Here is a 12,618-nt window from a genome sequence, read left to right on the forward strand (position 1 = left end):
TGTGTTGTTGGAAGAGGGTGTTTGCTATGACCAGTGTATTCCTTTGGCAAAACTCTATTAGCCTTTGCCCTGCTTCATTCTGTACTCCAAGGCCAAATTTGCCTGTTACTCCAGGTGTTTCTTGACTTCCTACTTTTGCATTCCAGTCCCCTATAATAAAAAGGACATCTTTTTTGGTTGTTAATTCTAGAAGGTCTTGTAAGTCTTCATAGAACCAACTTCAGCTTCTTCAGCATTACTGGTTGGGGCATAGACGTGGATTACTGTGATATTGAATGGTTTGCCTTGGAAATGAACAGAGATCATTCTGTCGTTTTGAGACTGCATCCAAGTACTGCATTTTGACTCTTGTTGACTATGATGGCTACTCCGTTTCTTCTAAGGGATTCTTGCCCACAGTAGTAGATATAATGGTCATCTGAGTTAAGTTCACCCATTCCAGTCCATTTAGTTCACTGATTCCTAGAATGTCGACATTCACTCTTGCCATCTTCTGTTTGACCACTTCCAATTTGCCTTGATTCATGGACCTATCATTCCAGGTTCCTATGCAATATTGCTCTTTACAGCATCAGACCTTGCTTCTATCACCAGTCACATCCACAACTGGGTGTTGTTTTTGCTTTGGCTCCATCCCTTCATTCTTTCTGGAGTTATTTCTCCACTGATATCCAGTAGCATATTGGCCACCTACCAACCTGGGGAGTTCCTCTTTCTGTGTCTTATCTTTTTGCCTTTTCATACTGTTCATGGGGTTCTCAAGGCAAGAATACTGAAGTGGTTTGCCATTCCCTTCTCCAGTGGACCACATTTTATGTATATATGTAACATACATATATATATATATATATATATATATATATATATATATATATATGTATGTTAGTTGCTCAGTCATGTCCAACTCTTTGCAACTAACTAAGGATATGGTATCCTTCTTACTTAACCTATGTATGTTAATATTAGTGTTCGTATAGTCACCTAGGCTTCCCTCATAGCTCAGTCAGTAAAGAATCTGCCTGCATTGCAGGAGACTAGGGTTCGTTTCCTTGGTCGGGAAGATTCTCTGGAGAAGGAAATGGCAGCCTACTCTAGTATTCTTGGATGAAGAATCCCGTGGACAGAGGAGCCTGGCAGGCTACAGTCCGTGGAGATGCAAGAGTTGAACACAACTTAGCGACTCAGCCCCCATAGCCGTCCATGTTTGAAAACACTGTCACCTTTGACCTCTTCCTATCTATTTGACATGGGCATTTTATAAGGCCTGACCCTGTAGTAGGTTTTAACAGCCACTCCCCTTTCAGATCTCATTGCTTCTAGCCAGGGTTACTATCCTCTCACCTCAAAGAGTTTTCTAACTGATTTTCCCACCAATGGCATCTTCCCTTACAAACCCATTCTTCACTTGCCAAATTAATTTTTTTTGAGGCATACTTCAAAATTCTCAACTCAAGAACCTCATCTTTTCCCAAATAAAAGACATATTTATTCCTTGATAATTAGTAAAGGTTTCATTCAAAACCCTCTTCTGCTGTATTTTAAGACCTTTCGGGTGAAGGTCTGTGCCATTAATTTAGTCATTTATTCTTTGGTCTAAATTCAGGAAATGTTTGGATGTTGTGCACTATACAAGTTGTTAGGAGTGTGGTGACCCCTGCCCTGATAGATTTTACTGTCTGTTTTCTCATCTTTGAGTTCTTTCTACATACAGCACAATTTATTGAGTTTATATAATTACAGGATTCATTTTTACCTTTATAATGTTTGCTTTTGTGAGTTTGGAAAAGAGGTACAGAGTATCTGATATATTTCTGGAATTATAAAATTAAATCTCACGTCTTTCCTGATCTAGGTACTTAACGAACATTTTCTGCTATCATACATTTTAAAATTTTAGTGGAATTAAATGTCTTCAAATTGTTAAAATAAGCCAAATTCTGATAAAAGACTTAATTTAACAGTTTTTAAAGTATCCTAGAATTACCAAACTTTAAAAGTTTCTTTGAAATCATATGTTGTAACTTATTTTAGTTGAGAGGGAAACTGGGGAGGTGAAGTGCTGCTGAGTTAGTACAGTAAATTAGTTCTTGATGTGTTTTATGCCACATATATTACTGGTATATAAAACATACACCATGTATGTGTTTTATGACATGTATATTTAGTATATATTAAAACTATAGGAATAGATTCATTAAAATTGATTACTCATAAAACAAACACTGTTGTTTGTGAAAACTCCATGTGCAGAGAGATTTGTATAGTAGTGATTACCCATATAAACCAGTTACTGGATGACTGTAATTTGAATTGCTGAGTGAAGCCATAGCTTTGAAAGCCACACTGTTGAAGTGAGCTCATCAGCAGTCTATCTTAATGACATCTAAGTGTTGCTATTGTCATATTGAATAACTTCATCTTTTAAATTCACAAACTAACATTTGAGCAGTTTTGAAGCAGAAGTTGCATGTGGATTCCTTAATTACATTTTGAAAAATGTATTCATAATTGACACATCTATTTTAAACAATGTGTGACCCTTTGTATCTCAAGTTTAAGTAAAGCAAAGTTATTAAGAAAGAGTTACAGAATATAATTTGATAATCAATTTGAAAAAAATGTTATGTCGATCTGAAAAGACATTTGTTTAGCCAATACATGTCAAAGTGATAAAAATTTTTATACCCAAAGAACAAAATAGAAAAAAAGAAATTCTTAGAGTAATATGTTGTAAATTTTCCTAAGTTGAAAAAATACTAAAGAGGTTTTCTTACCAGCAGTAAATGTTTTCTGATGTTCTTTTTAACATTCAATTCTTAAGTTTATAATTCCAGAAGTGTACATTTCAAGTATATGTCTTTTATTATTGCTCTTACAGTTACTGGATTGGTTCATTCATTAGAGAAATATTTATTCAGCACCCGTCTTTCAGATACTATTCTAAGTGCTAGGTACAGCTGTGAGCCAAAGGTCTACCACAGCTAATTTGTGGTGGGCATAAAGATAACAAATAAGGGAATAAACATCTAATATGCCTGATGGTGACAAGTGCTATTAAAAAAAGGAAGAGGGTCAAGGAGATAGAGAGTGATGATGGATCTAATTCTTATGTGTAACCCTTGCAAACCATTTTAATAATTTAACAGTGTAATGACTTTTAATATGTATTGATCTTTCATCAGTAATTACTCTAAGAAGTACTTCTCATCAGAATTGCATAAATTTTTGAGTGAAACAATATGATATTGTATAGTAAAATTTACTGGGACAGACGAAAAAGTGTTATTTAAATATACTGTGAATTCTATGCCATGAAAACGTAAATGCCTAAGTTTACTACATATTTTTCATAAGGAAAATATTTGGCCCAAGAATTCAGTGTTAACACTGGGAAGTAGTTCTATAGACCCTTTTCTATCATGGTAACTAGTATACTAACACATATATATGGAATTTAGGAAGATGGCAATGACGACCCTGTATGCAAGACAGGGAAAGAGACACAGATGTGTATAACGGACTTTTGGACTCAGAGGGAGAGGAAGAGGGTGGGATGATTTGGGAGAATGACATTCTAACATGTATACTATCATGTGAATTGAATCGCCAGTCTATGTCTGACGCAGGATGCAGCATGCTTGGGGCTGGTGCATGGGGATGACCCAGAAAGATGTTATGGGAGGGAGGTGGGAGGGGGTTCATGTTTGGGAATGCATGTAAGAATTAAAGATTTTAAAATTTAAAAAATTAAAAAAAAAATAAATTAATCTATCATGGTAACTATAGCAAGCTACTTTATCAATAGATTATCTTTAATAGATGTTGTTAAAGTGAAGATTCTTTTGCCAAAATACATACCCAGGCTTAAGATTAGGCAGAAATTGTTAGAGAACTAGCTGTGAAGGAGTTTTCAGCAAATTCTGTCTTTGGGGAGGATTTTCAAACTTTGCTTACCTAAATTCTCTACATTTGTCATCATTCACTTAGGTTCAGTTCAGTCGCTCAGTCGTGTCTGACACTTTGCAACCCCATGAATTGCAGCAAGCCAGGCCTCCCTGTCCATCACCAACTCCCAGAGTTTACTCAAACTCACGTCCATCGAGTTGGTGATGCCATCCAGCCATCTCATCCTCTGTCGTCCCCTTCTCCTCCTGCCCCCAACCCCTCCCAGAGTCAGGGTCTTTTCAAATGAGTCAGCTCTTCACATGAGGTGGCCAAAGTTTTGGAGTTTCAGCTTTATCATCAGTCCTTCCAATGAACAGCCAGGGCTGATCTCCTTTAGAATGGACTGGTTGGATCTCCTTGCAGTCCAAGGGACTCTCAAGAGTCTTCTCCAACACCACGGCTCAAAAGCATCAATTCTTCGGCGCTCAGCTTTCTTCACAGTCCAACTCTCACATCCATACACGACCACTGGAAAAACCATGGCCTTGACTAGACGGACCTTTGTTGGCAAAGTAATGTCTCTGCTTTTGAATATGCTATCTAGGTTGGTCATAACTTTCCTTCCAAAAAGTAAGCGTCTTTTCATTTCATGGCCGCAGTCACCATCTGCCGTGATTTTGGAACCCCCAAAAATAAAGTCTGACACTGTTTCCACTGTTTCCCCATCTATTTGCCATGAAGTGATGGGACCAGATGCCATGATCTTCGTTTTCTGAATGTTGAGCTTTAAGCCAACTTTTTCACTCTCCTCTTTCACTTTCATTACCCTTATTCAATTTAAAAGTTTTCTTGTATCGATTATTAGAGAAGAAACTAAAGAATTGAGAAATAAAATAACAGAATTAGGTCTTTTATTTTAAATATTTTAATGGTCCTGTTGTCCTCTTTCTAGGTTCTAATTTTTCTTTGATTAAGCTTGCTAGAAGGGAAGAGATTTTTAGAGTTAGGTCTCTAATTCTTTTATTTCTTAATTGTTTAGTTTCATCTCTGCTGCTGCTGTTGCTGCTAAGTTGCTTCAGTTGTGTCCGACTCTGTGCCACCCTATAGACGGCAGCCCACCAAGGCTCCCCCATCCCTGGGATTCTCCAGGCAAGAACACTGGAGTGGGTTGCCATTTCCTTCTCCAATGCATGAAAGTGAAAAGTGAAAGTGAACTCGCTCAGTCGTGTCCGACTCTTAGCGACCCCATAGACTGCAGCCTACCAGGCTCCTCGGTCCATAGGATTTTCCAGGCAGGAGTACTGGAGTGGGGTGCCATTGTCTTCTCCGAGTTTCATCTCTAATCTTTATTATTTCATGGCTCCTTTTAGAGGAGTTTTCAACTTGAATAGATGACTTAGTGCATGTCTTTTCTTTCCTTTTAAAATAATCGATGCATTTAGAAAATCACAGTCTTACAGCAGAGGAATTATCCCACCTACAGTGACTATCCATACCGTCCACTGTGCTTAGGTACCATCCGTTTTTCTTTTATTAAAGTCTTACTTTTTTTGCTCTGGTGCTCCCACCTATAATCACAGTCTCACCTTCCTGTTGGATCATTCTCATCATTCTAATATGTTCTGTATATTTTAAAAACAAATACGTAGACAAAATAGATCCATTACCTTGATTCCTCTCAATTCTTCCAGCCATTATCTCACTCCACAGCCTCACTGTGGAGCAAAATTTTCCGAAGGTGTCTGTACATGCTGTCTCTTATTTCTCATCTGCCATTAACTCTTCAACCCGTCATAGTCTGGCTTTGGTCCCCAACCCTGTAATGAAACTGTTCCTATCTGATTTGGCAAAATTTTTATGTTGCCAATTCTATGGACATTTTTCTTTGCACATGGTGCCTGACCTCCTATTTGACATAGTGACCATGGCTTTTGCCTTGAAACACCTGTGTTCCTTGAGTTGCCTAACACCAGACCCTGCTGAGTTTCCTCTGCTTCATTGGTTATTCCTTCCTGGTGTTCTCTGGTGCCTTTATCTGGTAGAGATCTTTGGAGCTTGGAACCGAGTTCCAGGAACATTTTTCCAGCTATCTAACATCTCCATCTAGATGTCCCAAAGTTGCCTCTAACTTAAAAAGAAATGAAGACTAATTTTTAAAGTATCATAGCTAATGAGGAAGTATGAAAATGACTGGATATAAGATAAATGTACTCAATATTTTTATTATAATGGCAACAACCATGTGGAAATGCTAGAAAAAAGCACATTTACAACAGTGAGAAAATGAGAACATAATAAAAATTTTAATAAGTTACAGGGCCTATAGACAAAAGATTTAAAAACCTTATTGTTAAGCATAAGATCTGAGTAAACTAAAAAACACATGTATGCTTTGATGTGAAGCCTTGATATGATAAAATGCCAGTCATCTTAAAGTTAATACTCAAATTTAATACAATCTCAATTAGAATCTTAATAGAGTTGAAGTTTTTTTGAAAGGATTGGGTAATATTGAAGTATATATGGAAGAGTACATACTCAAAATTAGTTTAAAAATTATTTTCCAAGAATATATGTGGAGATAGGATCCTTAACAGGTATTTAACATTTTATAAATGTACTGGGATTAAAGCACTGTAATATTGGTGTAAAAATAGACAAAGAGTGGAACAGAATTATCATCCTGAATTGCTAAAATTCATAACAAAAATAGTACCTCAATTCAGTGGGAAGAGGGTGGTTTATATAAAAATGATGTTGGTAATAGAGAGCTCATACTGGAAATACCACACAATTGCACTCATCTTACATGCTAGCAAAGTAATGCTCAAAATTCTCCAAGCCAGGCTTCAACAATACGTGAACCATGAACTTCCAGATGTTCAAGCTGGTTTTAGAAAAAGCAGAGGAACCAGAGATCAAATTGCCAACATCTGCTGGATCATGGAAAAAGCAAGAGAGTTCCAGAAAAACATCTATTTCTGCTTTATTGACTATGCCAAAGCCTTTGACTGTGTGGATCACAACAAACTGGGAAATTCTTCAAGAGATGGGAATACCAGACCACCTGACCTGCCTCCTGAGAAATCTGTATACAGGTCAGGAAGCAACAGTTAGAACTGGACATAGAACAACAGACTGGTTCCAAATAGGAAAAGGAGTACATCAAGGCTGTATATTGTCACCCTGCTTATTTAACTTATATGTAGAGTATATCTATCATGAGAGATGCTGGGCTGGATGAAGCACAAGCTGGAACCAAGATTGCCAGGAGATATGCAGATGATACCATCGTTATGGCAGAAAGTGAAGAAGAACTTAAGAGCCTCTTGATTAAAGTGAAAGAGGAGAGGGAAAAAGTTGGCTTAAAGCTCAACATTTAGAAAACTAAGATCATGGCACCCAGTCCCATCATTTCATGGCAAATAGATGGGGAAACAGTGTCAGACTTTATTTTGGGGGGCTCCAAAATCACTGCAGATGGTGACTGCAGCCATGAAGTTAAAAGATACTTGCTTCTTGGAAGAAAAGCTATGACCAACCTAGGCAGCATATTAAAAAGCAGAGACATTACTTTGCCAACAAAGGCCCGTCTAGTCAAGGCGATGGTTTTTCCAGTAGTCATGTAAGGGTGTGAGAGCTGGTCTATAAAGAAAGCGAGTGCCCAAGAATTGATGCTTTTGAACTGTGATGTTGCAGAAGACTCTTGAGAGTCCCTTGGACTGCAAGGAGATCCAATCAGTCCATCCTAAATGAGATCAGTCCTGAATGTTCTTTGGAAGGACTGATGTTGAAGCTGAAACTCCAATATTTTGGCCACCTAACGCAAAGACCTGACTCATTGGAAAAGACCCTGATGCTGGGAAAGATTGGAGGTGGGAGGAGAAGGGGACAAGAGAGGATGAGATGGTTGGATGGCATCACCAACTCAATGGACATGAATTTGGGTAAACACCGGGAGTTGGTGATGGACAGGGAGGCCTGGCGTTCTGCAGTCCATGGGGTTGCAAAGAGTCGGACACGACTGAGCAACTGAACTGAACTGACTGATAATACTTATTGTTGACTACTGGGCCTGTGAAAATAAGGATACACTCACTTTAGTTTTGAAAATATGAATTTTATGAAAGTTAACTATCTTTTCAAATTTAAAATAGAGATACTTTGAACCCAGGAATTCCACTTCTGTGAATAAATCCCATAGATAACAAAAGCCTCACAAGGATTTTTATTTCAAAATTATTTTAATAGCATAAAACAAGCATAAAATCAATCTGCATGCCCACTAACAAGGAAATAGTTTAATAAATTGCATTTTACAGTTATGAAATATTATGCAACTCTTAAAAGATCATTATTAATTTATATTTCCATGTATATAATTTTAGTGAGAAAAGCAAAATGCCAAAAATATGTACAATATAATCTCCTTTATAAAACAAAATAATAAAAACTATATATGTGTATGTAAGTTTGGATATGAATTTTATAAACATGGAGAAAGATGTGAAAGGCTATACACCAAGCTGTCAACATTGATTACCAGGAAGACTGAGTGGTGAAGATGGACAAAATAAGTGTCTCCGTGAAGAAAAGCATGCAGTGTGAGCCTGCTGATGTAGAAGGATGGGGCAGGGTGTTGTATATACATGCATATGTATGTATGTATGCAGCTAAACCCATGATTATTACAGCAGTGGTTAGAAACTGCTGCTTCACCTTTGCCAACCGAAGATCCTGCTGTTGCTGGTGCTGCTGCTAAGTCGCTTCAGTCGTGTCTGACTCTGTGCGACCCCATAGACGGCAGCCCACCAGGCTTCCCCGTCCCTGGGATTCTCCAGGCAAGAACACTGGAGTGGGTTGCCATTTCCCTCTCCAATGCATGAAAGTGAAAAGTGAAAGTGAAGTTGCTCAGTCGTGTCCGACTCTTTGCGACCCCATGGACTGCAGCCCACCAGGCTCCTCCGTCCATGGGAGTTTCCAGGCAAGAGTACTGGAGTGGGGTGCCATTGCCTTCTCCAACCGAAGATCCTAGTTTCCCTTTAATCAGAAAGCCTGTTTCAGGGGTTAATCTCGCACCTGCATCTCTAGCCTACTCAGAAGAGCTTCTGTACTTAAGAGGTATTTATTTAATGCATTTCTCAATTCCTCTGTGAAATGGGTCTTTGGCCCCTCTTGGGACTAGAGGCATGGTTCAGCATTTTAACATTCACATCTTTGGATTTCTTCTCTATCACATACTGAGAAATATCTGGTACCTCAGTGGCCTTTAAAGTCCATTCTTGTGTTCAGGCTTCAACCAGTCAACCAAACAGCAAAACAATTAAAATTAGTTATTGGAGCTGGCACATTGTAAATGGACTCTCTGGTAAGTGTTCTCATATTGACAGATTGAATCCAATTTAAAATTTTATTTACATGTTATATTTATTAAGATAAATTCTTTATTTGTAATGTTCATTTAATTATTTTCTCTGCCAGAATAAATAGCCCTCTTAAAGATCTTTGTTATGTATCTTTCCACAACTTGTGGTGCCTTAAACATATAAATGCTTAGTAAATATTATACTTATTTGCATGAAGACAGTGATGGTAAGATCATCATGAACTACTGCAGTGGCCTTTCTTCATTGTGGGTCTGTGCCAGTGGCGTTTCTTCATTGTGTGGGTCTGTACTTGCAGATATTTACCATCTCTGGCCTCTGCCCACTCAGTGCCCTCTTTTGTCATTCCAACAACTAAAAATCCACGCCCCCTCCTTTCAGGATGTGGGAGCAGAGGCGTTGGTGCTACTCTTGTGGAGAACCATAAGGCTAGAGTAATTGGAGAAGCCTTACTAAGGGGCAGCAGTGCCAGTGATAAACCTTGAAGGATGAGTGAATTTCCAAAACTAGAGAAATTGGGAGACAAACGGCATGTGGAAGAGGAAGCACCATAATGTAGCCTCTGAAGTGGTGTGTCCATGTTGGAAAATAGTTAGAAACAAAGTTGGATATGTAGAGTGGAGTTAGAAGGTTGTGGATAGGAAGAGTCTGGCAGAGGTGAAGAGGGAAAAGTATCATTTCATACTGTAATGCATGCTGCGTACTACTGCCAAATTAACTTTCTAAAAGCATTGCCCTATTCAGCAGTCCACTTAAGATTGCCTGCTAGCCTTTACACTTTGGCTCTGTGCTCAGGACATTTTATGTCATCTTATGCATATGCAACTTTGTCTCTTACTACTCCTTAAAATTAATTAGGAATGTCTGGTTGGCTGATCAGGCTGATAGCTCCCCCTCTTTCTTTGTCAGTATGCTCACTTAATGCTTTTATTGATACATTTCTTCCTTGATAAAACCTTTCATCATTCTGCCTACGCAACTTCTTCCCATTCTTAGAAGCCTTCTCCCTAATCGAACTGACCCATAGCACTCCACACCATGCTGGTATCTCCTTTCTCTTTCTCACAGTATTTATGGTTTGTTGTACAGTGTTTGGCACAGAATTGTATATGGCTTTTCATGCCTCTCATTCTTATGTCTCTGAATAATTTTTATTCTCCTAAAGAGCTGTGTAAAGTTAAGGTATATGCCTCACAATATTTTGTAAGCCTTCAAAGCAGCTTTTTTTTTTTTTTGGTCATTCGAAAGATATTGGGCACCCTGAAAGCTCAAATTCTGATTTGTACATTTGTAGGTAACAAATTGTTAATACTGCAGCATTATAGTGTTTCTTATATTTAAGTTGTCATTTTTTGTTTCAGTAACTCAGTTTAATTATTTTTGAGCGTAAGAACAAAGATGTGTATCGGTGTCCCCCACAATGCTTGGTAGAGTGTCTTGTTCACAGTTACCATTCAGTATTTTAAAATTTGATTGTATTTGATAGATTTTTATTTGCTTTATCAATGTGCCTTAGCTATAACCATGTTCAGACCATTTGTTTTGTCAACAACAGAGGGTACCGTTAGGGTATTTGTATACCCAAGAAAGAATCCTATCCCAGTCCTAGGTATCTTTCTTGAGCCACATTTTCCTTTTGCCAAGTAGTGTCATAGGAATTTGTCTACTGTACTAAATCAGAATGGCTCAGTCATAATTATAAAGCCATACTGACTTCAGGTTATTTATTTAAAAAAGAGTAAGTACTGTCGTATTTTGATCCTTTGTAGTTTCCAAACTTTTTCTCTCTCTTTAGTCTTCTCAATATTCTTTGCTCAAATGAAGTCCTACCGAGTATCGTACTGTATTAATGAAACACCCTCCTTTCCTTAAGGGAGAAAACAGAAGAGGAGAGCGGTAAACCGGAGCCCCACCTTTGTATTTCTCCTCCTTTCTCACCCCCATCCAGAGTACAGCTTCAACATCACTATAACTTATCTGATTTAAAAATGCTTTCTAAAACAGTGATTGTGAAATTCATTTAGGAACTTAGTATAAAGATAGAAATATTTAGTTTTACAGTGATTTTTAAGTACAAAGGAAAATGCTGTGGAATACATTTCTTGTTTCAGCAATAAAAGAGTTAATGTACTAAGCAGCAGAGACAGACACTGCAACGGGATAGTGCTTTCTGTCTCTGTCATTTGTGGTTTAAGAAAAGGGGGTGGTGTTCTGCATTTAAAAGGACTTTAATGAATGCTGTCAGTGTTTGTGAGAGCTAATGGTCAGTAAGGGAAAGGAGAGCAGGGGAAAGTCTAGCTGCTTCAGGATAGGTGGATGAGAGTTTGCTCTGATTGAACGGAATGTTCCACCGTGTTTCCTCTTTTTTTCATTGTCCTTTGTTCTTTATAATCTGATATATTGGTATAAAAGTAAATGTAGATATATATGTGAATGTGATTTATTTTCCTTTCAATTTGTTTATTGTGTACAGCAGGGCATATACTTCTCTTATCTTGGTTGGATGCACAAATCTGTGTGCAGTGCTTTTTGCCCGTTGCCTAGACGATCACTTGGTTTCTCTGAGGATGTCTGGTTCTCGTAAAGAGTTTGATGTGAAGCAGATTTTGAAAATCAGATGGAGGTGGTTTAGCCATCAAGCATCATCTCCTAATTCTACAGTTGACAGCCAGCAGGGAGAATTTTGGAATCGAGGACAGACTGGAGCGAACGGTGGGAGAAAGTTTTTAGATCCATGTAGCCTGCAATTGCCTTTGGCTTCAATTGGTTACCGAAGGTCCAGCCAACTGGATTTTCAGAATTCACCTTCTTGGCCAATGGCATCCACCTCTGAAGTCCCTGCATTTGAGTTTACAGCAGAAGATTGTGGCGGTGCACATTGGCTGGATAGACCAGAAGTGGATGATGGCACTAGTGAAGAAGAAAATGAATCTGATTCCAGTTCATGCAGGTTGATTATTTTTTTTACTGTTAGAAATGGGGTGTGGGGGGATATTCTCTAGACTGTTTAAAATAATTTAGTATTATTGTTTAAAATCTATGATTATACATATATATGCCTCTACATAAATGCACATATATATTGATATGTATATGTGGTACTTTTACTGGGGTTTTTTAAATGTTCTAATATTGATTTTAATTCTGGAAAATTATAAAGACAACAAATAGCTTTCATTTTGAAATATCTTGTGTTCCATATATAGATCTGGCTCTGCCTTGAAAATAATATATGGTAGCAGTTTAATGCATCATGCCTTGTAGTTTGCTTCATTCATGTACCTTCTATAGTCTTATAGCAAAACTATAGGAAACATTTCTGTAGTACAGAAAATTTTATGACATTTCA

The 12,618-nt window shown here is 37.9% G+C and overlaps 1 protein-coding gene across 14 annotated transcripts in view; it reads left to right on the forward strand.

The window, feature by feature from the left end:
- Nucleotides 1-12,618, forward strand: part of KLHL5 (kelch like family member 5) — a 99,464-nt gene that overhangs the window by 17,865 nt on the left and 68,981 nt on the right. For 4 of the 14 annotated variants that reach the window (XM_060416963.1, XM_012179805.4, XM_060416967.1 and 1 more), the window contains exon 2: nt 11,743-12,219. The exons of 4 other annotated variants lie outside the window; for them this stretch is intronic. In XM_060416963.1, coding sequence (XP_060272946.1) covers nt 11,837-12,219 — 383 coding nt within the window. In that variant the 5' untranslated portion in view covers nt 11,743-11,836. Of the gene's footprint in view, nt 1-11,511; nt 12,220-12,618 lie in introns of those variants that run through there. 6 more of the 14 variants (XM_042251315.2, XM_060416966.1, XM_004009770.6 and 3 more) reach the window with 3 other exon arrangements.

Source organism: Ovis aries, chromosome 6, assembly GCF_016772045.2.
Source record: "Ovis aries strain OAR_USU_Benz2616 breed Rambouillet chromosome 6, ARS-UI_Ramb_v3.0, whole genome shotgun sequence".
In the NCBI taxonomy this organism is placed as follows: domain Eukaryota; kingdom Metazoa; phylum Chordata; class Mammalia; order Artiodactyla; family Bovidae; genus Ovis; species Ovis aries.